At 42.0% G+C, this 26,712-nt stretch overlaps 2 protein-coding genes and 1 long non-coding RNA gene across 11 annotated transcripts in view; 2 read left to right on the forward strand and 1 right to left on the reverse strand.

The window, feature by feature from the left end:
- Window positions 1-1,833, forward strand: part of LOC135093397 (uncharacterized) — a 28,047-nt gene extending 26,214 nt beyond the window's left edge. For both annotated transcript variants that reach the window (XR_010263337.1, XR_010263338.1), the window contains exon 3: window positions 1,696-1,833. This is a non-coding gene — a long non-coding RNA (uncharacterized LOC135093397). The remainder of the gene's footprint in view (window positions 1-1,695) is intronic.
- Window positions 1-15,280, reverse strand: LOC135093394 (heparan-alpha-glucosaminide N-acetyltransferase-like). 5 transcript variants are annotated; one of them, XR_010263336.1, is made up of 15 exons: window positions 15,059-15,261; window positions 11,391-11,724; window positions 9,098-9,219; window positions 8,692-8,813; window positions 8,146-8,261; window positions 7,232-7,347; window positions 5,228-5,335; window positions 4,599-4,695; window positions 3,755-3,922; window positions 3,357-3,478; window positions 2,665-2,843; window positions 2,285-2,471; window positions 1,746-1,858; window positions 669-1,193; window positions 1-533 (listed from the first exon to the last, which is right to left on the reverse strand). XR_010263336.1 is itself a non-coding variant. In XM_063992654.1 (14 exons), exons 2-14 carry the CDS (start codon window positions 11,532-11,534, stop codon window positions 1,012-1,014), a joined length of 1,776 nt encoding a protein of 591 aa, XP_063848724.1. In that variant the 5' UTR covers window positions 11,535-11,724; window positions 15,162-15,280; the 3' UTR covers window positions 1-1,011. The 5 variants fall into 5 exon arrangements, 4 of the variants coding, with proteins under 4 accessions (XP_063848724.1, XP_063848723.1, XP_063848722.1 ...); XM_063992654.1 differs by having other exon boundaries at window positions 1-1,193; window positions 15,162-15,280; XM_063992653.1 differs by having other exon boundaries at window positions 1-1,193; window positions 11,391-11,720.
- Window positions 8,149-26,333, forward strand: LOC135093393 (palmitoyltransferase ZDHHC17-like). 4 transcript variants are annotated; one of them, XM_063992649.1, is made up of 14 exons: window positions 8,149-8,281; window positions 17,171-17,320; window positions 17,734-17,855; window positions 18,007-18,084; window positions 18,592-18,801; window positions 19,357-19,519; window positions 19,805-19,930; window positions 20,387-20,587; window positions 21,135-21,296; window positions 21,604-21,760; window positions 22,109-22,243; window positions 22,583-22,689; window positions 23,033-23,095; window positions 23,891-26,333. In XM_063992649.1, the coding sequence occupies exons 2-14, from the start codon at window positions 17,192-17,194 to the stop codon at window positions 24,083-24,085; spliced, it is 1,848 nt and encodes a 615-aa protein (XP_063848719.1). In that variant the 5' UTR covers window positions 8,149-8,281; window positions 17,171-17,191; the 3' UTR covers window positions 24,086-26,333. The 4 variants fall into 4 exon arrangements, with proteins under 4 accessions (XP_063848719.1, XP_063848721.1, XP_063848718.1 ...); XM_063992651.1 differs by lacking the exons at window positions 8,149-8,281; window positions 23,891-26,333 and adding exons at window positions 15,882-16,096; window positions 23,301-23,423; XM_063992648.1 differs by lacking the exon at window positions 8,149-8,281 and adding an exon at window positions 15,884-16,096 and having other exon boundaries at window positions 25,754-26,333.
- The last annotated feature ends 379 nt before the right edge of the window (window positions 26,334-26,712 follow it).

A 26,712-nucleotide genomic window follows, 5' to 3' on the forward strand; every position in this document is an offset into this window, starting at 1 on the left:
TTGTATTTCTACACATTTATAAAATCACTGGTGCACTCATTACATCACATCAGTAAATGAGAGAGCTAAATCTTTAATAAAAAGTAAAAACAACAAGAGTAGTGCTAATATAAAAAGCATTTGGCTTCTTTGACAAGCAAGGTGGAAGTTACTGGGGTTTTTAGGGGTGTCTTCATGATTCCATTAATAGCTGAACAAAACTGTACTCTGTCAGTGGGAGACACACCCACAAGAACCTATATTATTACCTATGTAGGGTTGGAATGCAACTTCCACTGCAGCCTGGTGGAAGTATTCAAGACAGGATGCTGATATGTTTAAAGATTATGAAGACACTAAGTTCCATGACAACCTGTAGACTGAAAGGCTTAAAATTCAACATTCTCTCCAGTTCACCTCAATGCAAGACACTGTTCTCTTGAAGGTGTGGGGAGAAGCAGCCCCAGACACTGATAATTGAACCTACCAGGGAATGAAGGATTATCATAACAGACAAGACTCAAATAATTATGACAGCAGTACCTCCAGTTCACCTCAATGCAAGACAGTGTTCTCATGAAGGTGTGGGGAGGTGCAGCCCCAGACACTTGTAACTCAACCTAACTGGGAATGAAGGATTATCACAACACAAGACTCAAATCATTATAACAGCATTCTCTCCAGTTCACCTCAATTTGTTGCACAGTTCACCTCAATGCAAGACAATGTTCTCCTGGTGAAGTCAGTCACAGATATTGAGTCTATCTGGGAATGAAGAATGACACCACACACAAGACTAAAATATGATAGCATTCTCTCCAGTTCCCTTCAATTTGTGACACAGTTTTGGTTAAGTTTGCCAGATTTACACAGTGTAGCATTTTTCCTTGTGGCAGGGGTACAGCCCAGTCACAGATAACTGAATACGTGTTACAGTGAAGAACGAAATCACGCAGCACCCAAAACTGAAAAGATTCTCACTAGTTCCCCTTGATGCAAGACACAAAGTTCTCCTGGATAAGTTTGCCAGGCTTACACAGTGTAGAACTTCCCTTTGTGGTGGAGGTAGAGGCCTGTGATGACCCAGAGAGTGGTGCCCCAGAGTGTCTCCACCAGCAGGCTGAGGTGGGTGTTCATGAGGCCCACCTGGTAGTGCCACGGGAACATGTTATAGGTGACGTTGTGCCCCACGTACAAGAAGATGCTGTTCATTCCTGCCGGCACAGACACAGGTTAGGTTAGGGTAGCTTAGGTTTATATTACCTTCTTGACTCTATAAATGCTAAATGTGTCTGCATTTCCTTCTTTCCTCTATTTCTCTCACTATATTTGGTTTAATTTGGTTTGGTTAGGTTTGATTAGCTTTACAGTCTCTCCTTGATTCCACAAACACTAAGCAATTTCTCTAGCTATGTTTACTGATGCACAAGGACTGCCACATGTAGGTCTGATGTCTTCCTGCAGCTTCTCACGTTCTTATGTTCTTAAGATAACTGAGGCAAGATGACGAAGCATTAAGCCTTCCACTGCTATCTGACACAGGGTTCCTTAATACCAAACCATGCTGGAATATTTCATTTCTTCTACAGCCACCACTAAAGATTCCACTGGCTATACACTGGAAAATCTAATCTTTTAATGTATTCCTCTTTCTTGTAGGTGTTTGCAAAGAGTTCCTGCAGTACTTTTAATGGTGTGAATTCTTGCTTATTGCAGTGAGAGACTTAAGAATGAGAGCCCTAAGTTGGTGGCCTAGCATCACTCACCGGCCTGGAAGAAGGGCGTGCCAGACCAGGCACCAATGATGTCCACCAGCACGTAGCAGAAGGACAGCAGGAAAAAGGCAAAGCAGGATGTCACGAACACATAAGACATTGACCTGCAAACACAGACAAATCAAGGTAGATATAAAGCCACTCAGCACCTCTCAGACCCTTCACATGACCCTGGTTGGTACAGATGAGAGAGCAGGGTTATTCTAAGTAGATTTTTGATGAAAGGGGGGAAGGGAAACATAAAGATGTATCAAGTTATGACAGATATACAGCCATTCAGTCACTCTCAGACCCTTCACATGATCCTGGCTGGTATAGATGAGAGGGCAGGGTCATTCTCAATAGGTTTTTGACTAAAGAGGGAAGAGAAACATAAGATAAGGACCTGTACACAAAGATATATCAAGTTATGACATATACAGCTATTCAGTGACTCTCAGATAACTCTGGCTGGTACAGATTAAAGAGTTGTGTCATCCTAATGAGTGTAAGTAACCTCTTCCCACACATACACATACAGATGGACTCACCATAAGTTCTTGTTGACAGGAATAACACCATCGTTCATTGAGGCGCCACAGAGGCCAGCACCGAGGGCCCCCAGCGCTGTGCCCCATATCAACCACCGCACCAGCCGACTCTTGTGGGACTTGTGAAACTGCAGGGTGACACCAGCCTGCAGCCCCAGGAACACTTGGAAGATGGAGGTGAGTGAGCCTGTGGTGGTGTGAGAAGTTAGTTCATTCATTATCAAGTTGGATGTTGTATTTTTTACTTGTCTGTGTGTGTGTGTGTGTGTGTGTGTCTAGATGTGATGTACATGGCCTGAGCTACTGTGAACTTTGGTGTGGGGTAGATGTGGTTGGTGGTGAGGACCCTAACACTCACTCAACACTCACTCAACACTCACCCAACACTCCCTCTGGGTCAAAAGCAGCCGAGGTGTACACAAACTTGGCGGTCGGATTCTGGTAGATATGGTTGGTGGTCAGCAGCCAGCGGTCCACCTCCCCTGCGGCACCCCCAATGCAGTGAGGGGAAGGGGTGTCATTCTGGAACAAGGCCACACCCCCTGGTCCCTGGTAGCCCCTGTGGGAGAGGCTTGCACTGTGTATCATTGCCTTAATGTGGTGGTGGTGGTGGTGGTGGTGGTATTGTGGCTAAGACTCAAAATTTTGTTCCTTGGTTTTTCAGTGGAAATTTATGATTTTTCTTTTTTTTCTTAGTGAAAATTTATCATTTCCTTGTTTTTTGGGAGTTGAAATTTGTGACCTCACTGTTTTCTCTTCTGCTACTGACTCCCTTGGCATCTCCTCAGTCGTAATGAAACTCAGTGGGGCTTTTTTCAATTTTGTTTGCATTCTTTTTGGTCACCCTTGGCCAGAACTGTTCTTACATAAAGGACAATACACACACACACATACACACACACACACATATGCAAGGCACCACACACACTGGGCAGGGGAGGACACACACTTACCCAGTATACACACACTTAGACAGGGCACCACACACACTGGGCAGGGCAGGACACACACTTACCTAGCACACACTTATCCAGCACACACACCCAGCACACACACACACACACACACTCACGTAGGGCACCCGGGCACAGGCAGGAGGAAGGTGATGAGTGTGTGGACAGCAAGGAGGGCAAGGTGAACACCCCATTGAGGGAGGAGGTGCAGGATGTCACTCAGGGCAATCCCGATGTCAGTCTGTCAACACAAACATGTGAGAGAGGTACTGGAGACATGCAAACACACATACACACATACAATCACCCTGCCATGAAGGGCAGTGAGAGAGGAACCTTCTATATCACCCAAACACCCTGGAAATGAAAGGATCTATATACCTACCCCTTTTTTTTCCTCCTAGCCAGTCAATACTCCCTCTTACACAAAAAAAGGAGGAAAACAAGCGAGAAATTACTTAAATAATCTGGAAGAACAACGAAAAATGACTGACATGACTTGACACCTGCCACCGACCTGGTACTGCTTAGGCTGGGCGGGTGTGAAGGCGAGGGCGACAGAGGAAGTGACCAGGTAGCAGATGGCAAAACGCTGCAGGACGCCAGGGACTCTGTAGGTGGCTAGGTTGTTCCAGCCGCCCAGGGAGTTGAGAATGATGCCCAGGAAGAACAGCTTGAGGGAACGCTGGGGATAAAAGGCAGAGATGAGAGAAAGAACAGCAGGGTGGAAGTCGAATGTTTTGGATCAGTGATAGGAATGCTTAAAGTCAAAAATTATGCAAAAGAGGAATAGTTTGAGGGAATGCTTGGGATGGAAAACAGTACTAGGTGTATGAGAGAAAGTAGAAAGTGTTATGAAAGTACCAGATGAAAGATAGAGAACAAAAGAGACTGTTTTGGGCAGAAGTTTGATGGTGCATGGTAGTGTTTGGGATAGGAGAGAAAGTATCAGAGTGCATCAGATAACAGAAAGGAAAATTAGGAGTGTCGAGGAAAGGAAAGGTATTATTAGAGTGTATCAAGGTTGTAAGATACATGAACAGAATAGAAACTGTTTTGAATTGAGAACGATGCAAAAGAAGAGTGGTTTGAGGGAATGCTGGTGGTGGAGGACAGTGTTAGTAATACAAGAAACAGAAAGTGAAGACATTATGAGTCAGAGGGATAAAAGAACAGAATAGAGGATGAATATTTTGAGTGAAGGCACATGTATAGATGAATGAATGCAAGGGAAGGTGAGACACATGAAGGAAGGGACATGTATAGATGAATGAATGCATGGGAAGGTGAGACACATGAAGGAAGGGACATGTATAGATGAATGAATGTATATGGAAGGGTGGGCATGAATTAGGACAAACCTTGGTGATGCGGAGGAGAATCTTGTGACGTGGAGTGTTGCGACGGAGAGCTGATGAGAGGCCCATTGGGATGCACACGCCCATAATCCACATGAACCTGGACACACAGACAGACAGATAGATATATAAATCAATATATAGATACACAGATTGATAGATTAATAGATACACAAAACAAGAAGAATTAAAGTTAGAATAAGAAGATGAAAGGCAAAAGAAGGAAAAACAAGAAAGAGCAAGTAAGGAATTAGAAGAATAAGGAGAGACAAAGATAGAAATGAGAGAAGGAAGAAAGATAGAGAAGAAAGAGAAGGAAACACAAAAGAAGCAATAAATAGAGGAAAAGATGAACAGACAGAAGGACAAGAAGAAGAAAAGGACAAGAGAAAGATAAGAGAAACCAGAGAAGGAAGAAAAGACAAAAATAGAGAAAGATAAGAAAACAAGAGATAGAAGAGACAGAAGAAAAGGAACAGACACTTAGAAAAACAAGAGGAAGGAAAAAGAAAATAAACAGAGAATTAAAGAGAAAGGATAAGAAGACACAATTGAAACACAGAGGAGGAAGAAAAAGGTCCCAAAATATGCACAATCACAAAACGACCCAGGCAGAGGTCATGGAGGCTCACCAGGGGAACACAAGGTCAGCCAGCTGGAGTCCATGCCAGGTTGCGTGCTCCAGGAACCAGTAACTGCCAGCGCCATAGTTGACGAAGATCATGATGACGATGCTGATCCTGCCAATTAAATCGTTAGTGTTGTTTAGGGTGTGTTTCTGTGTGTGTTGTGTGGTTTGGTGTTACTTGTTGCTGACTGAGGTGTTGGTGGTGTCAAGGGTGTCTGGTATGGGAGAAATTGTTTATGTTTACAGTTTTCATAAGTTTTGTGGGTCTCTCTCTCTCTCTCTCTCTCTCTCTCTCTCTCTCTCTCTCTCTCTCTCTCTCTCTCTCTCTCTCTCTCTCTTTCGGTTACAAGAATACTAAGTAAATGTCTTTCTATTTTCACAGGATTGGTGTGTGTGTGTGTGTGTGTGTGTGTGTGTGTGTGTGTGTGTGTTTTTTTTTTTTTTTTTTTTTTTTTATGTAGGAAGGACACTGGCCAAGGGCAACAAAAATCTAATAAAAAAAATGCCCACTGAAATGCCAGTCCCATAAAAGGGTCAAAGCAGTGGTCAGAAATTGATGAATAAGTGTCTTGAAACCTCCCTCTTGAAGGAATTCAAGTCATAGGAAGGTGGAAATACAGAAGCAGGCAGGGAGTTCCAGAGTTTACCAGAGAAAGGGATGAATGATTGAGAATACTGGTTAACTCTTGCATTAGAGAGGTGGACAGAACAGGGGTGAGAGAAAGAAGAAAGTCTTGTGCAGCAAGGCCGCGGAAGGAGGGGAGGCATGCAGTTAGCAAGATCAGAAGAGCAGTTAGCATGAAAATAGTGGTAGAAGACAGCTAGAGATGCAACATTGCAGTGGTGAGAGAGAGGCTGAAGACAGTCAGTTAGAGGAGAGGAGTTGATGAGATGAAAAGCTTTTGATTCCACCCTGTCTAGAAGAGCAGTATGAGTGGAACCCCCCCAGACATGTGAAGCATACTCCATACATGGACGGATAAGGCCCTTGTACAGAGTTAGCACCGAGGATGTTCAGTGTAGAAGAGGGGGACTGTTGAGTGTCATTGAAGAAGAGGGGATAGTTGTCTGGAAGGTTGTGTCGAGTTGATAGATGGAGGAACTGAGTTTTTGAGGCATTGAACAATACCAAGTTTGCTCTGCCCCAATCAGAAATTTTAGAAAGATCAGAAGTCAAGCGTTCTGTGGCTTCCCTGCGTGATATGTTTACCTCCTGAAGGGTTGGACGTCTATGAAAAGACGTGGAAAAGTGCAGGGTGGTATCATCAGCGTAGGAGTGGATAGGACAAGAAGTTTGGTTTAGAAGATCATTAATGGATAATAAGAAGAGAGTGGGTGACAGGACAGAACCCTGAGGAACACCACTGTTAATAGATTTAGGAGAAGAATAGTGACCGTCTACCACAGCCGCAATAGAACGGTCAGAAAGGAAACTTGAGATGAAGTTACAGAGAGAAGGATAGAAACCTGGAAAAGGGGCTACTGTCAGTTGCCTCAGACACCTGAGTTTCAGTGAGGAAAAGAAGATGAGGTTTAGAAGAGGAGAGGTGGTGTTCTACAGGTTGAAAATTAGATCTTAGAAATGCGAATGTTGCAGAAGTTAATGAAGAAAAAGTTGAGGGGGGTGTCAAGACACTTAGGGTCATTGACAGAAAGGCAGTCCGACCTGGGGACATTTATGGTCCCCTCCCCAGATGGGGACTCCGAGGCTGGTGTAGGAGTCGCCATGATGAGTGAAGGGTGTGTGTGTTATTAGGTGTTTGTAGTTTTGTGTGGAGGAAGAGCTTTGTCTTTAGAGGGCAGGCTGTGACTGCCCCCTTGTGTTGTGAGACACAAAGGGAAACGTTCAGTGAGGTCACTGCTGGGTTTAATGATAAGTTCACAGCACCCCCTGAACAGTGCTGCACACCTCACTGGGAGTAATTATCGTTTCGGCAGGTGTCTACTGCCTCCTCCTATATGTGTGTGTGCGTGTGTGTGTGTGTGTGTGTGTGACGGCTATTCTTACCCTCTAAATGTGTCGAGGGATTTCAGTCTAGGTTTGGCCGGGGGCTTGGCGGGTGCCTTGGCAGTGCCAGGGAGTGCTCCTGCCTCAGGGGTGGATGCCAGCTGCAGTCCCTGGACCTACGGATGACTCATTGTTACACGTGTGCCCTTGTGCTCCTGTGTGGCTTGATTTTATTCTGAAACACTCTTCTCTCTCACTGTGACTGTTTCCCAAGGCCATAGAGATGATTAGCAGGGTTCTCAAGAGTGTTTCTGCTGTTGATAATGTAGAAATCTTGTTAATCTATCACTACAACCACAGAAACACCCTTGAAAACCTGTGTCATTTATCTTGTATTCTGAAACACTCTTCTCTCTCACTATGACTGTTTCCCAAGGCCATTGAGATGATTAGCAGGATTTACAAGTGTTTTTCCTATTGATAATGTAGAAATCTTGCTAATCTGTTAACAGAAGCATAAAAATACCTTTGAAAATGCTTTGCTTTCTCACCATCACTATTTTGCAAGGCCACAGAGATAAGCCAGGTTCTCAAGAATGTTTTCCCAAATGATAATGTAGAAATTCCCAAATGATAATGTAGAAATCTTGTTAATCTGTCACTAGAACCATAAAAAAACACCTTTAAAACCTGTGTCACTTCAATTAGAGCCTTTTGAGTGTAGTGAAGGTAAAGCGCAAAAATGTTTCAGAATATGACCCTTATATGTTATTATTATTATTATTGTCACCATTACCTATTTCATTTAACTTTATTTTGTTCTCTTTTGCACTCCTGTTATTCTGAATAGTTTATCATTATTATTATCATTAGCATCATTAGCATCTCAAGACAGTCGGTAAGAGGAGAGGAGCTGATGAGAGGAAAAGCTTTTGAGTGACACCCCCACCCCACCCCATACAGGCAATGCATACCTGTGTCTCGGAGGCCTCAGTGCTGTCGAGGTGTCTGGTGAGGCGGCGGTATAGGTAGAGAAGGCCAGCCCCCAGGATGGCCACCCCAATGTACACAGCGATGGAGATGACAATGGCTGGAAGGAAGTGAATAGAAGTTAGTAGTAGTAGTTGAAATTTTTGGTGCTCGGACAGTGATCCTCTTACATACAAAGTAGAAGTTATTAGTTAGTAGTAGTGAAGGTCATGCTCTCCTCTTAGATGCCTTATAGACACACTGAGGGACTGAGGGTAGTGTACGTGATAGTTATTGGAAGGAAGAGGAGTTGAATTATTACAAGTTGAATTAGTACAAATCATTCTTTCTTCTTAGGTTAGGTTAGGATACATTAAGCTAGGTAAGGTAATATTAGGTTAGATAAACAATACTTCTATACAGTTACTTACTACCATACTCAAACATAGGACTCTTGGGGTTGAGTTAGGTTAGCTTAGGTAAGGTTAGGTAAGGTTAGGATAGGTTAGGTAAGGTTAGGTTAGGATACGTTAGGTTAAACAGTCACTCACCCCCATACTCAAACACAGGACTCTTGGGATTCTCGAAGGTGCAGTTTCCATCAGCCGTGAGGTTCAGAACATACACTCCAAACTCCCCCAAGTTGGCTCCATGTATCCTGCACAGACCAGACCTGCAACACAACACATTAGTAACAACACAACACAACATTGCTAATATATACACATTTAATTTACAAGTCATTCTGTATAATTAATCCCTTTAGTTATAATAATTTTAATACCTCCTAGTTGACTGACAGATGGATAGATAGATAGATAGATGATAGATAGGTAGACTGATGGATAGATACATAGACACATAGGCAGATAGGTAGACAAATAGATAGAGAGATAAATAAACAAAGACACATAAATTAACACACACACACACACACACACACACAGACAGACTCACGTATTAGATGGAAGGAAGAGCTCAGTGGAGTCAGACAGCAGGAAGGTCCAGGGGTGGTGGGTGGAGAGGGCAGTGGAGTTTTCACTGCTGCCTTTCACTGTCAGGAGGGGCTGAAAGGGGCACTGTGGAGGAGGGAGAAAGAGAGAGAGAGAGGGAGAGGGAGATGGTAAGATTAAAGGGTAAATGAGAGATAACCTTTTCACTATTATTTTCAAGGGTTTTGTTGTTTTTCCTTATATTTTTGTAAGGAAGAGAGGAAGAAAATTACCAGATAAACTGAGGAACAGATGAGAGTAAAGATAATACACAGCCAAAACTCCTTCATTAACAGAAAGTGCTAAAATCTTTCAAGATCTAACTCCCCTCTTGACTTCTCTCTGTAACTTTATCTCAAGTTTCCTTTCTGACCGTTCTATTGCTGCTGTGATAGATGGTCACTGTTCTTCTCCTAAATTTGTTAACAGTGGTGTTCTTCAGGGTTCTGTCCTGTCTCCCACTCTCTTATTATTCATCAGTGACCTAAACCAAACTTCTTGTTCTATCCATTCCTACGCTGATGATACCAGCACTGGCTGGTATCATCAGCAGAGGGACACTGTACCAGTGTCCCTCCTACATAAAAAAAAAAAAAAAAAATATATATATATATATATATATATATATATATATATATATATATATATATATATATATATATATATATATATATATATATATATATATATATAAAAGAATAACATGGTAAATATATATAATAATAAGTAAGGATAAGTTTAATATACAGTCCTTTTGATGATGAAAACATCCTTGGAAATCCTATTAACTTCCACTACAGTTTGTTCTAAGTCAAGATAAGGATAGGGAATGCCTGAAAATAAATTGTACTTTAATAAACACACTATAATCAGTCTGTCTTTCTAATCCTTGCTAAAATACAAGTAAAACAATGAAAACTCCCTTGAAAAACATATTAATTTCCACTACAGCGTATTACAAGTCAAGATAAGATAGGGAAAGCTTGAAAATAACATAAACCTTCAATAAAATGTCTATATTTTTCATAGATACCACAGAATTCTTCCTAAACTACGACTGGAATCATAAAAACATCCTTGAAGAACATATTAACTACCATTACAGCCTATTATAACTTAAAATATGATAGGAAATGCTTGAAAATAACATAAACTCAATAAAATATCTGTTTTTCCATAGATACCACAGAATTCTTGCTAAACCACAACTAAAATCATGAAAAGACCCTTGAAAAACATATTAACTACCACTACAGCCTATTATAACTCAAAATACGATAGGAAATGGCTGAATAAACTTAAACTTTCAATAAAAAACATCAGGAGATTAAATATACCGTTATTTTTACCTGAACCAGACTTGCTAACCTTGAGAACACCTGGGGATACCTACCCACCTTATAACTGTTATTATTTGCTTGCTGTTCCATGCACACCGGAGTTAAGATATGAAAGCTGTCAATTCTCATATTTTTCCTTTTTTTTTGTATTTTTCCTTTCCATTTCTTTCCTTTTCTCTTCCTTTGTGGGTGTTTAAATGTGTTTTTGGGGTGTTTGGGGTGTTTAAGGGATGTTTTCGGGTGTTTTTTAGGGTTTTGGGTGTAGAAATGTATATTTTAGGTACTTTAAGTGTAATTAGGGGTTTTCAATGAGTGTTTATGGGAGTTTTGTTGGTGTTTTTGCGTATTTCGTGTGTAGGAATGTGTTAGAAACTTCCAAGCGAGTTTATTTCATTTTTTGTTGTCCTTGTTCCTATTTCCATCTACACCTATTTATTTATTCGTATTTGTCAATCTATTTATTTATTATTATTTTGAGGAGGTAATATTAGGTGAAGGAAAGTCTATGCAAGGTTACGTTAGTGTGTGTGTGTGTGTGTGTGTGTGTGTGTGTGTGTGTGTGTGTGTGACCTGCATCCTTTTACTTTCATATTATTGTGGGTCAGCTTAGGTCAGGTGGGCTGCCTCAAGGCTGACTGGGTGCCCCCCCCCCTATCCCCCGCCTCTCTCTCTCTCTCTCTCTCTCTCTCTCTCTCTCTCTCTCTCTCTCTCTCTCTCTCTCGATACTGAGAGAGAGAGAGAGAGATTAATAAGTAAACAGATACGTATATATACTTTTAATAAACTCAATCATGAACTTTAATAAAAAAAAAATCCATCATTCGGATTCGATTAGATAAGGAAGCGCTCTCTCGCTCTCTCTCTCCCTCTCTCTAGAAGCACTTAAAACATAATACTCTCTCTCTCTCTCTCTCTTACCTCGTAGCAGGCGTGGCTGAGGCTGTACAGTGTCAAATTATCCTCGGACGCTGAGTTCACCTTCAGGTACGCCTGGTCTACTTTGAGCTCCGTCAGATCGAGCCCCATAAACTCCTCCATTCCCGGGTCCTCCACGAATGCCATCTTTTATAGGGACTGCTACGTGTCTATAGGGACTGATGGACTGCTACGTGTCTAGAGGGACAGAAAGACTGCCACGTGCTTTCAGGGTCTTCCACGTATAGGTCTGATGGCTTCTTGCAGGTTCGTTCCCTCGTTTTCATGTGTTTTTATTTTCTCTTCTCTCCTTCTCGTCCTGCCATTCTTACCCTTTCTTTGTAATGGGGAGAAAAGATAGGGGGTTAGATGGTAATGAAAGAATAGTAAAGAAATTATGGAGTTATAAGATATTTGGCAGTACAAGAGAGAGAGAGAGAAAAAAAAAAGAGGGGGGGTGTTTGGTATGTTGAAGACAAGGACATGACAAGCCTAACTGAATCCTAAGCGCATATATATATATATATATATATATATATATATATATATATATATATATATATATATATATATATATATATATATATATATATATGCCCATAATACAACAGGCTAACCAGACATTCTCATAATACAAGGCTAGGGCGTTTATCTCTCATATCTACAGCTTCTATAAATTAAACAATACAAAAAAAAAAAAAGATAAATCAGCAGGTACTGTTTTAATTAAGAAAGAAGACAAACTAAAAAAAAAAAAAAAATGCTTCTTTCTGTTTTTGCTTAATGGGGGAGGGGGAGGGATCGAACCTAAACCTAAACCCCTCCATCTCGTGGCCGCAAAACTCAACGGTGGCCAGTCTGTCTATTCTATGGAATCCTTAATATTGTTGTCACCAATGCTTTCATTCTGTGTAAACAGCTACAAGGGATCAAAGTGCAACGCACTTTTATGCGTACACTGGCCAGGGAAGAAGTGGTGAGGCCATGGGCTGAAGTGAGGTGATAATAATAATAATAATAATAATAATAATAATAATAATAATAATAATAATAATAATTATTATTATTATTATTATTATTATTATTATTATTATTATTATTATTTATTATTATTATTATTTATTTTTTTCAGTGGACTCAAATTCAGATTTTCAATTTCTTTTTATTACAACAAAAAACTCGCTAGTAGTAGTAAGGAATACTTACTTTTGTACCTGACTATCATTTAGCATCAATAAAACGTCTTTATATGTATATCTTTTTTTCTATAGTGATTCCAACCGGCACACGTTTACCAGAATCGTAAAAATTTGGATGTACACCTTCCTAGGGTTAAGGGATGGACAGGGACAGTACTCCGTAAAGTGGAGGCACCTACAGTTTAACGTGGATTCCGAAACACCGGTTCTTTCGGGAAGGCCAAAATAAACAGGTTTTCCTCACTCTCACTCACTCTCTCTCTCTCTCTCTCTCTCTCTCTCTCTCTCTCTCTCTCTCTCTCTCTCTCTCTCTCTCTCCCTCTCTCTCTCTCTCAGGAATGTTCTCTTTTCGATGCATTTGTGTATTTCAGGCGTTAAATAATGAGGGATGGGAGGAAACGGAGATTATAGTGGTTTCGCTAGCTCGCTCATCGCGGTCACTGTTCTTCCTGTGTCCTCTCGCAGGGATAGTGTCTGAAATCACTTTGTTACTAAGTTTTCAAAGGCCACAGAGATGATTTGTAAGGTTCTCATGGGTGTTTTCTACCGAAGATGTAGGTAGATAGAGTATTTATTAGTCCATCACCTGAGTCATGAAAGAAGAGGAGGAGGAGGAAAAGTAGTAGTAGTAGTAGTAGTAGTAGTAATAGTAGTAGCAATACTAACGTGCATCACTTTCCTTTTGCTGTCATTATATTTGCATAATTGCAGTGTTCTCTGTGCTTCTTATTTTGCCATGTACGACTCGGGTCTTTGTCCTGAGAGAGAGAGAGAGAGAGAGAGAGAGAGAGAGAGAGAGAGAGAGAGAAGAGGGGATAACATTCTTGGGAGTTTTTTCACGCTACGCAACTCACCCAAGGAAGGAAGGAAGGAAGGAAGGAAGGAAGGAGGGAAAGAAGGCAAGAACTGCATTCATTCTCAAAACTTCTTTCGTTCTTTTTCCCTTCAAGTTACAAATTGCTGGCAGTGTTTTCAAGAGTGCCTTTATGATTCTGGTCATAGATTAACAGATATTCTACTTTTTTTTTTTTTTTAAGAAAATATGAAAACCTGGCTGATCCCCTCTGTGGTCTTTGAAATACAAGGAATTAAGTGATTTTGGAGTTATCGGTTATGTTCTCCTCCTCCTCCTCCTCCTCCTACTGTTGGTACACGCATACATACGCACACACACGATTAATTAATCATACAAGTGTCCTCTTACGGTTAATAGGTAGCTTGATACATTTTTCATTTCTTTCGTGTAGATAAGGCAAGATTAGATAAGATGTTGAGTGTATACGCTGGCGAGCAAAAACAACTTTGTAGATTGTTGTTGGTGTTGGTCTTGTGCCTAAGGTCATTCGCTTGCACCTCTTGCGTTTTCTTTCAAGGTTATTTCTCTCTCTCCCTTTCTCTCTCTCTCTCTCTCTCTCTCTCTCTCTCTCTCTCTCTCTCTCTCTCTCTCTCTCTCTCTCTCTCATTATCATAGAGCGAGTTTCAGTCCTCGGTTTAAAAGACAAGAGAGAGAGAGAGAGAGAGTAACAATGACGTATGGCATCGATTTATATTATTATCACTACTACTACTACTACTACTACTACTACTACTACTACTACTACTACTACTACTATTACTTGTTCATGCTTCATACCAAAACACTCACATTTCATCCTTAAATAACTTGTCATCTTGCCAATTCAGGTGAAAGGTTACACGATTCTAAATACCACTTGGACAGAGAGAGAGAGAGAGAGAGAGAGAGAGAGAGAGAGAGAGAGAGAGAGAGAGAGAGAGAGAGAGAGAGAGAGAGAGGCGTAGTTAGTTTGACAAAGTTAGGTTTTCAGATAAGTTTAGGAAGAAAAAAAAATAAACACGTATTCTTGTAAGCTTTAAACTTAAGATAAAGCGATAGTAATTTGAATCTGGATAAGGATTACATGATATAGTGATAAATTGTTGATGTTTGTGGGGTATTTGGAAGAGAGAGAGAGAGAGAGAGAGAGAGAGAGAGAGAGAGAGAGAGACAGGTTGTAGTGAAAGTTTAACTAAATCTTGCTCTGGGTAACCTAACTTAACCTGGTAACTTTCTCTCTCTCTCTCTCTCTCTCTCTCTCTCTCTCTCTCTCTCTCTCTCTCTCTCTCTCTCTCTCTCTCTCTCTGGTCATCTTTCTTTCCTTACTAACTTACCTGACTGACAACTTTCTCTCTCTCTCTCTCTCTCTCTCTCTCTCTCTCTCTCTCTCTCTCTCTCTCTCTCTCTCTCTCTCTCTCTCCTTTCCAACTTCAAAATCTAGCTTAACTCACACCTGGCTGGCAACTCTCTCTCTCTCTCTCTCTCTCTCTCTCTCTCTCTCTCTCTCTCTCAAGTGACAGAAGTACGTATGTATGTATGCACGTTTCTCACTCACTCACTCAAACTTAAATTTATCGTAAGTTATCGTAAGTTTGAAAGAAAAGAACACATCAGCTTTCTTTTCTTAATTAACTCACCTGTAGCAACTTTCTCTCTCTTCTCTCTCTTGTCACTGATGAAAGTATGTATGTGTGTGTCTCTCTCACTCTTTCTGTCTCCCTCTTATCCTTATCCACCTGCCTGAGTCACAGTAGCGAGGAGGAACCGAAGGCTGTGTGCAGAGAGATAGAGGCGTGTGTCCTCTCTCTGTGGTGGTCTAAGCCTTACTGACTCTCTAGGTGTGTGTGTGACAATGTGTAGTGGGGGAGAGGGTTGGTGTATTTGTGATGGTGCGTGTGCGTGACCTCGTGTGTGTGTGTGTGTGTGTGCTGTTACATATCGTTATACTTGATTTTATTTATTTGTTTTATTTATTTATTTTTTTTTTTACGTATACTCTCTCTCTCTCTCTCTCTCTCTCTCTCTCTCTCTCTCTCTCTCTCTCTCTCTCTCTCTCTCTGCGCACACACACACGAGGAGTTAACATGATCGTGATATACAAATGCGTAGAAGGAAAGTAAAATATTGGTATCACGGGTTTTGTTTTTACCGACAGTTCGGATGTAGAAAAGGAAGATAATGTGTCATAAATCCGCTAAGGTATTACGAGAGAATCCAGGAACTATACAGGAGAGATGATAACCAGCACTAAGAAGACGGAGAAATTCAACAAAGAAGAAGAAAAAAAATATATGAGGAAAATTAATATAGTTTTCCTGACAGATCATTCAAGGTGTGTGTGTGCAAGGAACATTGACAGCCTTACGGATAAATATGACAAATGAATTTCTAAAAGGCATTTAAAAGACATTTCGAGATTGACTGTACAAGAACACGCACACACACACACACACACACACAGAAGTACATGAAGGAATTAAGGCAGAGGGAAGAAAATAAATAAGTAAATCAAAGCAGAACGAAATAAAACAGACAGACAGACAGACAGACCACGCTACTCAAACAGACAGACAGACAGACAGACGCAGCAGACGACACGATCAGCTGTGCCTGTCAAAACAAACATGGCCGGCGAGGTGGACCCTTCCTGCAACCCCGTGGAGTTGATGGGCCAGGTGAGCCCCTCCCAGGTGTTCTGCCCCGCCAATTAATACACCTGGCAGAACTTTAGTGTGTTTCAGGCATTTTGCGCCGAGTACTGGGGGAGGGAAGGTGAGAGGGAGAGGAACAGGAGGGTGTGTTGATGGAAGGTTTGTGTCTCTTGGTTAAATCATGTTTGGTGTTTGTTTGGGTTTTGTTGGTGTTTTTTTTTGGGGGGTGTTTTGTATTGTGTGTGGTTTAGGAGTTTTTTGGGCGTGGTTTTGTCAGGCGAAGCTAAGGTTTTACTGTTAAAGACACGAGGCTGTCTTCAGGTTAGGGTAGGTTAGGCTCATGTGGGTGACGGTGGGTTAAGATTGTGGCGTGGGGTGTGTTAAGCCAGTGGTGGTCACGGTGGGGGCGCGGCACAACCCAGGCTGCAGGAGTGTCTGCCAGGGGAGGCTGGACACCACAACATGGCTTGCTAAGAACATGTGTCCTTTAAGAATTCATTTAAACTGAGGTAAAACTTTCCAGTAGCATCTCCTTATGTAGTGTTTTGTCGTCGTGGTGGGGGAGAGGGGTCTTCAGGCAGGGAATGCAATAATGAGTGAAATTTGGCCTTTAATGAAAGTCTACGGGAAAATAATCCAGTTTCAGGGGTTTTTTTTTGCTTGGGGGAACAAATATGACTAAAATATAGGCTCCCAAACTTAACCTAATGAAGGACTATGCTCCCCACAACCTCCTCCCCTCATCTAACCTAACCTAAGAGGAGGGCTGCATTGTAGGTATCAGCATGCTTCTGTTGCGGCAAAACGAGATCAGATCCTCAACCCCCCCACCTCCCCCAGTGAAAAAATGTAATGTATTTTTATTTACCCTATAGTTGTGTGCTTTCATTAACATAGGGGTGATTTAATTAAACATTTGTAATCATGTACATGCAGTTTTCTTCACTTGAACAAGGTGTGTGTGGGTGAGGGGTGTTCTTAAGGGGGGGACGCTAATTTTCCATGCATTTTCCTGTGTGTTGCCTGAGCTGTGGGGACAATGAGGGGTGGCTGCACAGTTTGTTTCTCTGTTCTGTCACGTGTTCCTCCTCCCGGCAGGATGCGTGCAATCCGAGTGGCATGTACGGGGTGGAGCGGGAGACGGAAGGCGGCGAGGAGGAGGCGGGCAGCATCCACAACTCAGAGCCCACAGCACGCAGCACGGCAGACTCTGACTTCTCCACATTTGATATTGTTAAGGCCACACAGGTGAGAGAGAGAGAGAGAGAGAGAGAGAGAGAGAGGTAATGTAAGATGAAATAATTAAGAAAGAAAACTTACTTTAAAGGAAAAAAATCAGTGAGTGAGGGAATGAGAGAGCAAGAGTTAAATATAGCAGAAAGAGAGATAGAGAGAGATAACAGTTATGTCAAAGTTGAAATAATTAAAAAAGAAGAACTATTCAAGCAAAACCTGATATAGAGATACATAAAACAGATAAACTACTACTACTACTACTACTACTACTATTCCTTTCCACCAGAGACCAATGAAACTAAGAGTGTGAATAGCGTACGTGAGTGTGTGTGAGTGTTGCCTCGTCTGGACAGCCCCACGTGGGATTACTGGCTAGGCATAGAGACAGATAGATAGATAAACTTTATATTTGACTACTCCCTCAGTACGGGGCGTTTGAGAGGTGCAAGGAGCTGATAGAGGGCGGGTACGACATCAACAAGAGGGACGGGGAGAATGTGACCCTCCTACACTGGGCCGCCATCAACAACAGGAGAGAGATTGTGAGGTTGGTGGCTCGGCTTGTAGTTTCTGAAGCTTTACTGTGTGTGTGTGTGTGTGTGTGTGTGTGTGTGTGTGTGTGTGTGTGTGTGTGTGTGTGTGTGTGTATGTGTGTGTTTATATAATCTGCTAAGTAAGACCTGTGGTGTTTCCGGCAGGTATTACATCTCTAAGGGAGCTGTGGTGGATGCCGTGGGTGGAGAGCTGATGTCCACACCTATGCACTGGGCCACAAGGTAATGGTGGTGGTGGTGGTGGTGGTGTTGGTGGTGGTGTTGTCTTGTGTTTGTTTGTTTTGTAATTTTTTTTTTTTTTTGTCTTTATTTTCTGCTCAATTTTTACTCCTGTCTTCTCTTCTCTTTCTATTTCGCTCTGTTCCTTTTTAGTCCTGTTCTCTCAGTTTACCTTATTTCCTGTTCATTTTTTTATTGCTGTCTCCTCTTCTATTTCTTTTTCTCTGTTTCTTTTTAGTTCTGTTCTCTCTCAGTTCTATTCTTTTTTATTCCTGTCTTCTTTGTCTTCTCTCTCATCTTCACTCCTTAATTCTCTTCTTCTTCTCTCTTCCTCCTATCATCTTTGTTATTCTCAATTCTTAATCCTATTCTCTATTTCCTATCATCTCCATAATTCTTCGCTTCTCAATCGTATTTCTTCTCACTCCCATTTCTTAATCCTCACTATCTACCATCTCTGTCCTTCAGGCCTCCACTCCCTCACTCCCTAATCTAACCTAACCCCCCCAGACAAGGACACCTGGGCATGGTAGTGTTGTTGATGAAGCACGGCGCAGACTCAGCCATGCGTGATGGTGAGGGGTGCTCCTGTATCCACCTGGCAGCACAGTTTGGCCACACAGCCATCGTGGCATACCTGGTGGCCCGCGGCGCGAACGTGAACCTGATGGACAAGAACGGAATGACCCCCTTGATGTGGAGTGCTTATAGAGTCACTAGGTACGTTGTGGAGGGGGGATAAGTGGATGGAGTGTTATTTTGATTTTTTTTTCTTTTTTTCATTTTTTTAGGTGAGGTTCTGATTGATGGTGCCTAAAAAATGGTGAAATAAATGTTTTTTTTTTTATACTCCAAGCTTCTTATCTCCTTATAGTGATGATGTGGTCACAAGGTGGGTTATGGAGTGTTCAGGAGTGGGTAGAAGTGGTGTGGAGTGTTTAGAGTCATTAGGTGGATCATGGGGTGTAGATGAGCAGGTGGAGTGGGTGTGGAATGAGGATTTGTCTTTTCTTTGTTATTTCACAAGACTGTCCTTTTCCACCAGACTGACAGAGCTAAGAATGTGAATGATTGTGAATGATGCATGTGTGAGTGTGATGGCTGGGATGGCCTGTGTGGGATAGGTAGATAGATAGATAAATAGATTTTTTTATATAAGAAAGACTGGCCAAGGACAACAAAAAGGCTTAATGACTTTGTACAGCTTCTCTTATATTCTTACCTAACTTAACCTAACATACCCCTAACCTAACTTAACCTAACCTAACCTTACAGTCTGGACCCAACACGACTACTGCTGACGTTCGGGGCCAGCACCTCCATGGCAGACCGGCTTCATGGCAACACGGCACTGCACTGGGCTGTCATCGCCAAGAACCACATGGCTGTCAGTGTATTGGTCAACCACGGCGCCAATGTGGATATTGCCAACGCCAGGGTGAGGGTGGATACTGGTGGATAGGGTCGGGTGAAGTAGAGTAAGATAGGGTGGGTTGAAATGGCTGTTTTATCCATCTTTATTTTCTTTTACTTTTTCATGTTGCCAGTGCCAGGGTGAGGGTTAGGATAGGTGGTGGATAGGGTGTGGTAGGGTAATTGGTATTAATCTATCTATCCATTACCATTTAGGATGATATAGATAAACTACAGCTAAGATAAGGTGTGTGTAAATAACTTCTCTTCACTGGTGGACTAAGCACTGATCTGTGTGTTGTTGGTGCAGGGGGAGTCAGCCTACAGCCTCATCATGAAGAGGAAAACACAGTGGTTGGACAAGAAGGTGCTGGAGAAAATACAGGAGATGCAGAAATCCTCGCGCAATATTTGTTACCGAATTTCCAACGACAAGGTGAGACAGTAAAACAGCCAGAGAGAGAGAGAGAGAGAGAGAGAGAGAGAGAGAGAGAGAGAGAGAGACAGTACCATATGACCACAAAACTGCAGTGCCTTACCTTTTTAAATCACTAACCAGATTCAGAACTCAAACAGCAAGGAAACATACAGACATGACCCCAGTAACACCTCAGACTCGACACCTCACCAAACACAGCAAGATATTCACCCTATCCTCACTTAACTTAATGCATTCATAACCTAAATTAAAAGCAGCATTTCATATCATCAGTAGCGATGGAATCACCTCTTCCTCCTCCCAGCAGACACTGAGGTACCAATGAAGGCCCACTGAGGTGCTGATCCCTAGAGAAAGGTCAAAAGGATGATCAAAATTAGAGGATAGGTGTCTTGAAACTTGCCTTCTTACCTTTTCATATTAATATCCACTTTCACTTCCTCCTCTGTGCAGACACTGAGGTACTGGACCATGATGGGGACTCCCTTCCTGGTGTTCTATGCCGTGGGTCTAGTCCTGCAGCTGAACCTTCTGTATGTGCTCAAGATCGGCATCTTCACAGCACTCTACATCATCATCTATGGCGTGTCGCGCATCCTCTTTGACGAGCGGCTTATGACTGTCATGCCCATGGCTGTCTACCTAGCCACCAAGGTACACAAGACTGTCTGCAAGGGTCAGGTTAGGTTAGGTGAAGTTTAGAGAGGATTGGATTCAGTTAGGCTAGATTAAGTTTGTTTTTTTCTTTATTGTGATTTCTTTAGCCATCTGTCTGGCCTCTAAAGATACTTCAGTCTGTTTGCAAGGGGTTGGTGTGGTTAAGTTTAGAGAGGATTGGGTTAAGTTTATGTTAGACAAGGTTCGTTTCTTTTTTCTTTGTTTTTCATCTGTCATTTGTTGAAATAAAATAGACCTAACCTAACCTAATGTTACCCCCTCCCCATGACAGTTCTGGTGCTATGTGATGTGGGTTCTATACATCTGCAACCACCACAGGCCTCTACTTTTCTTTCCTTTTCCACTAATTGTCTAACTAACCTCACCTAACCTGCTTTAGAACATGGCACCTTTAGTTGACTTTTTTCTTTCTTTTTCCTTTGTTTTTTATCAGTCTTTTGTTGCCCTTGCATAAAAAAGATGAAATAAAATAGATGAAGAAATAGATAAGCCTAACCTAACCTAATGTTTCCCCCCATGACAGTTCTGGTGCTACGTGACGTGGGTTCTGTACATCCATGAATACGCTGGGCCAAGCACCACAGGTCTCTTCTTCCTCTCCTCACTGCTGCTGTGGTACAACTTTGTGAGGGCGTGGCGCGGTGATCCAGGAGTCATCACCGCGGACCAGGCCCAGAAGTACCAGGTCAGGGGCTGCTTGAGTCGGGTTAGGTTAAGTTAGGGTCAGGTTAGGTTGGGTTGTGTGCTTAGGTTTGGTTAGTCTTGAGTTGGGTTGGGTCAAGTCAAGTTAGGGTCAGGTTAGGTTGGATTATGTGCTTTAGATTAAGTTAGTAAGTTGAACTACCACTGCAGTCATGAAAACACACTAGAAAACCTCAATAACTTCCACTAGAACCTCTAAAACTATCACTAGAACCATAAAAAAAAATGAATAACTTCTTTTAACCTTTAAACTTACCAATACTAATAAACTTTGACCTTTGACCTTGCAGACGATCATTGAGCTGGCAGAGAGGGACGGCTTTGACCCCCAGTGGTTCTGCTCGACCTGCCTGGTGCGCCGGCCAATCAGATCAAAGCATTGTTCAGTGTGTAATAGATGTATTGCTAAATTTGACCATCACTGCCCCTGGGTTGGAAACTGCATAGGTAAGTGAGAGCATGAGAGAGTGAGAGATTTATGGGAGGAAGGAACTGGGGGAGGCTGGGAGAGTGGGAGAGGAAGATTTTGGGAGTGTTGGGGTGTTTGGGTGGCGATAGGTAAGGGTGCTGGAAAGGGAGAAATGGGTGAGGATGAGTGAGTGAGGGAAGGTGGTTTGAAAGTGGCTTAGGAGAGAGAGAGAGAGAGAGAGTATAAGGAAGGCTAGATAAAAAATAACTAAAGGGAGAGACTGAAAGACTGAGTGAGTGAGATTGGATAAAAAATGCCTAAAGAGAGAGAGAGAACCTTCAAACCCGACCACCACCACCACCACTCCTCTTCTGTTCCTCCTTCAGGCGCCAACAACCTCAAGTATTTCATTGGCTACCTGATCATGCTGTGTGGAATGAGCTGCTTCATGGTACAGGGCTGCTTCTACTTCTGGAACGGTGCCTGCAGTGTCTTTTTCCTTAAACAAGGTATCTGGTCAAGTAAGTCAAGCCCTCATGGTTTTGTTATTGTGCAGTAGAGTGCGGTAGAGTGTGGTAGGGTTCTGGGTTTGTCTAGGTAGGTGTGATGGGTTCCTTTACCATTTCTCTACCTCAGTTCCTCCCTTTTTTCTCCCTTTCTCTGCCTGTTTCTGCATTTTCTTGTGTTTTTGAAGTGTGTTAACCCCTGAGAGCACTGTTCTTGTGTGTTTGTATAGGTAAATCTAATGTTTTCTATCACCTTTCCTCTATCTCTCTTCTTCTTTTCTCTCTGTGCCTCTGTATTTCCTCCAGCCTCTGAATTGGATGTTCTAATATTCTTATGTCTTTCCTTTGCCACAGGTCTCGGGGCAGTGTGTACATGTGAGCCTTGGGTGGCCTGGGTGGCTGCCAATGCTGTGCTTCATGCTGCCTGGGTTGCCACACTGCTTGGATGTCAGCTGTACCAGGTGGGTGTGTGTGTGTGTGTGTGTGTGTGTGTGTGTGTGTGTTCTTATCAAGCTTGTAGTGCCCTGTTTTCAAAGTTAGTTTGTCATTTTTATCTTTCAAGCTGTGAATGTTCCTTGCATACACACACACACACACACCTTAGCTCTTTTTATATACAGTTTCTTTGTGTGTGTGTGTGTGTGTGTGTGTGTGTGTGTGTGTGTGAGCTGCCACATGTAGGCCTGATGGCTTCCTGCAGCTTCCCTTGTGGTTTTATGTTCCTATTTCTCTGATGAATGTTTACTGTTACCTGTTTTACTCACTTATGTTACTCACCTGTGCAAACCTTCGTTATCCCCACAGGTTTTGATCCTGGGCATGACCACTAACGAGCGCATGAACTGCTACAGATATAAGCATTTCCAGGTGAGTGACTGTTTGTTTTCTTACCTGTATGTCTGTCTGTGTGTCTTTCTTTTATTCTTTCTATCTATCGTGTATCTGATTATTACTCTATCTATTTATTTCTCTCTCTCTCTCTCTCTATCTGGATTTGTATGGGAGAAGGTATACACACACACGCACACACACACACAAGATATCTACACCAAGCCCACACCTTTATTCACAGTGCTTGGGTGTAAGTACATCCAAATTTACCAAGACACAACACCCTGACTCTGCAACACCACCACTACACCTCACCACCATCACCACCACAACCACCACCCGTGTGTAATTGATTGTGAGTTTATTTTCATTTGTTTATTTATTTTTTCATTAGTTTTCTCTATTGGGATGGGCTCAATGGTGATTTGTTCTGAAGGCCAAGGGTTCCTCAGGGTTGGAATCCTCAACAGTTTTTTGAGGTTAGGAAGGGTATCTGCTCAGGATAACGGTTCCTTGATGCCATAGCCAGTGTCTTTCATCAGGGGCACTGTGCTAATCCTGATGCACTAAGGGAGCCATTGGGATGAACAGGAAAAGATTTGATATGTTCTTGTTTCATGTTTTGAGGGGTGAAGTTTCTGCAGTGTGTGTGTGTGTGTGTGTGAGGTGAGAAAAGCCAAACATCACCAGTGAGTGAGTGAGTAAGAGGCCTTCCCAGTGAGTGAGTGAGTGTATGCCCTTTCTTTCCTTCCTTCGTTCCTTCCTTTCTGAGTGAGTGAATGAGTGGCCATCCCAGTGAGTGAGTGAGTGAGTGCCTGTCTGTCTCCTCAGGTCGGGAAGAAGGGTGAGGTTCGGTCACCGTTCCACCGCGGCGTGTGGCGTAACCTTCAGGACCTTCTCGATTGGACGTGCTTTGGCCTTCTCAAGCCCGACAGAACCGACTGGCTGAGGGTTTACACTTTGGCTGAATCCGCAGAAGACAAACAGCCTCTCCTCTCGCAGTCCGACATGTACCAGTATGTCTAAACCCTTGCCAGGACCTTTGTTACCATTACTGCTACCAATGCTATCTCTCAGTCACAGGAAGGTGATTTGTGTCCTCGCGTTCCCTGTGTCCTTGGCGATCAAGAGTGTGTTTGTTGGGTCTTCTTGTGTGTTGAAGTGTCCAGGGAGTCTTGGTTGAGTTGCTAAAGTGTGTTTTGTGTTGAAGATGTGTTTGTGGGGTTATTTATTTATTTTTATGTGAGTTTTATGCTCTTGAGATGCTGTGAGTATATTATGGGAGTCTGGAAAGTTAGTGATGTTTTTAGGGGTATTTGAATAACTTCTCTGGCCCTAAGTCTCTCTAAGGGTACAGTGACAGTTGTGTAAATAATGCATTTTATATTACAGCTGTTTTTTTAGGGTACTTCAGTCACTCCATGGCCCAAAATTTGCCCTAAAGATATGGTGAAAGTTGTTTTACGAAGTGTAACTTGTGTTTGTGGTGTTTTTAAGGGTATTTCCATCACTTTATGACCCCAAAAATGGTGAAAGTTGTTTTGAGAAGTGTATTTTGTGTTAGAGGTGTTTTTAGGGGTATATAAATAACTTATATGACCCAAAATTGTGCTAACAATATGAGAAAAGTTATTTGAAAAGTCATCTTCTATTCAATTTTTTTTTTAGGGGTGCTTAAATAACTTACATGCCCCCAAATATTGCCCTACATATATAATGGAAGTTAAGTATTGCATCTTATATTAGCTATGCCATGACAATTCAAATATCTGAGGTCTAAAAGCACATGTTTTATTAATAGATATTTCTAAGGCAATTTCAACCACTATACCCCCAAAAATGACCCACGAGACGCACTAGATATGGTGATAAAAAACATCTTGAATCTGGCAACCCCCACACACTTCCAGCTTTGCCAAGTGACTCCTTTGTCCGTCAAGCATTTATTTATTTCCCGGCTGAGGTGGATGGACACTCGTATTATGGAACGCTAGGGTGCTGTTTTTACTACCATGCGTTTGTGTTGTGGCATTTGGTTTGGTCGGCGTTTGGGCGCGTTTTGTGTTGTGTTTGGCTGTTCAGGGTTGGACCGTGACTGAGAGAAGGTGATTTATTTGCCGTTTGTCTGTTAGTGTTTTGCGTCTGTGCATCTGTGTGTGTGTGTGTGTGTGTGTGTGTGTGTGTGTGTGTGTGTGTGTGTGTGTGTGTGTGTGTGTGTGTGTGTGTGTATCAGCATTTTTATTTATTTTTTTAAGGTAGCTATGATATTTTGTAGGAGCACACTATCATTCATTTTTTTTTTTTTCGTTATTGCTTTTTTTTTTTTTTCTTTTACATCTTCATTCACCAAGTTTCATGTGGGTATTAGGTTAGCCAAAGATTCTTTCTCTTCTTCTTGTTTCCTCTTTCCTTTTTTTCTGTTCTTATATATAATATATTTTTACCTTCTATTCCCTCCTTCCTTCTTTTCATATTGTCATTATTGCATTTCAATAAAATTTCATTTTATATTTTCATTCCAGCAAATTTCAACATTCAGAGTTTTTTTTCCTTCAGTCTATTATTACTATCATTTCACTAAATCTGTTCCTCTTTCTCCTTTTCCTCCTCCTCATTGCACATACGCCCCCAGCCTCACTGTACATAGGTAGAAGAAGTCTTTAATATATCTAAGTTACTTGTAAACATTCCCAGATGGTGCAGCCAATGATAAAACAGAAAAAAAAACAGCATAGACCTAAGGAGACAGTGGCTGCTACTGAGAGGATGTGTGTAGCCGTGTGTGTGACAGCTGGACACTTGACAGACACAAACATGGACACTGTGACTAATAGGAAGGTGAAGGAGATGTGGATTGAGGGATAAGTATTGTTGCTGTCTAGTTTTGCAGTTAAATCATCTTGTTATCCACAGGGGTCAGATAACTATTAGTGCTCCATCTTAAGAACACCCATGAGCTCCCAAAACCCTGATGAAGTTAAGAAAACTGATGTACTTTGTTGCAAATGTTTTATTTATTGATTAACTGAAAGAAAATAAAGAAAAATAGTGATGAGCACAGGTAGGTTGCCTAGCAAAACCATGTATATGATTGCAAACATTTTTATTCATCAATTAACTAAAGAAAATAAAGAAAAATAGTAATGAGTACTGGTAGGCTGCCTCTCATCGCCTCCTGAATTAGTGGTCGGCAGTTGTCCATGGAAACTTAAGCTTTGGATAACAAGAGATGACTGTACTTCAGAGGCATGTGAGGGAAAAAAAAGAAAGAAAAGCAATGAGCACAAGTAGGCTGCATTTCATCACCTGTTACTTGAACCCATGTAGAACTGAAGCTGTGGAAACTGAAACTGTGGATAATGAGAGTTGACTGTACTTTCTTCAGAGTGTGAGGGAGGTACTGCAAAACTGGTCAGGAGTGGAATGTATTGGTGTGTTTGGCTTGTGACCATATCCAATCTTGAAACAGCCCAAGTCAAAGGTAGGAGGAGATACAAAAGCAGGCAGGGAGTTCCAGAGTTTACCAGTTAGCCAGTTGACCAGGATACAAGAGCAAATTAGTGTAAGAATGTAAGGAAATCTGCAGGAAGGTTTCAGGTCTATATAGGGCAGTAAGACAATGAAGATAAGGGGAGAAACAGTCAGATGGCAAG

This window comes from Scylla paramamosain, chromosome 43 (assembly GCF_035594125.1).
Source record: "Scylla paramamosain isolate STU-SP2022 chromosome 43, ASM3559412v1, whole genome shotgun sequence".
NCBI classification, from domain to species: domain Eukaryota; kingdom Metazoa; phylum Arthropoda; class Malacostraca; order Decapoda; family Portunidae; genus Scylla; species Scylla paramamosain.

What these genes read in the sequence shown, in the direction of transcription:
- LOC135093394 (XM_063992654.1), bottom strand. Translation starts at nt 11,534, where the DNA reads ATGGCATTCGTGGAGGACCCGGGAATGGAGGAGTTTATGGGGCTCGAT. An exon ending in CTCTTCCTTCCATCTAATAC is followed by an intron (nt 8,814 to 9,097) that starts GTGAGTCTGTCT and finishes GTTGTGTTGCAG; the next exon opens with GTCTGGTCTGTGCAGGATAC. An exon ending in CCTGTGCCCGGGTGCCCTAC is followed by an intron (nt 2,844 to 3,356) that starts GTGAGTGTGTGT and finishes CCTCTCCCACAG; the next exon opens with GGGCTACCAGGGACCAGGGG.
- LOC135093393 (XM_063992647.1), top strand. Translation starts at nt 16,046, where the DNA reads ATGGCCGGCGAGGTGGACCCTTCCTGCAACCCCGTGGAGTTGATGGGC. An exon ending in TGGATATTGCCAACGCCAGG is followed by an intron (nt 19,520 to 19,804) that starts GTGAGGGTGGAT and finishes TTGTTGGTGCAG; the next exon opens with GGGGAGTCAGCCTACAGCCT. An exon ending in ACAGATATAAGCATTTCCAG is followed by an intron (nt 23,096 to 23,890) that starts GTGAGTGACTGT and finishes CTGTCTCCTCAG; the next exon opens with GTCGGGAAGAAGGGTGAGGT.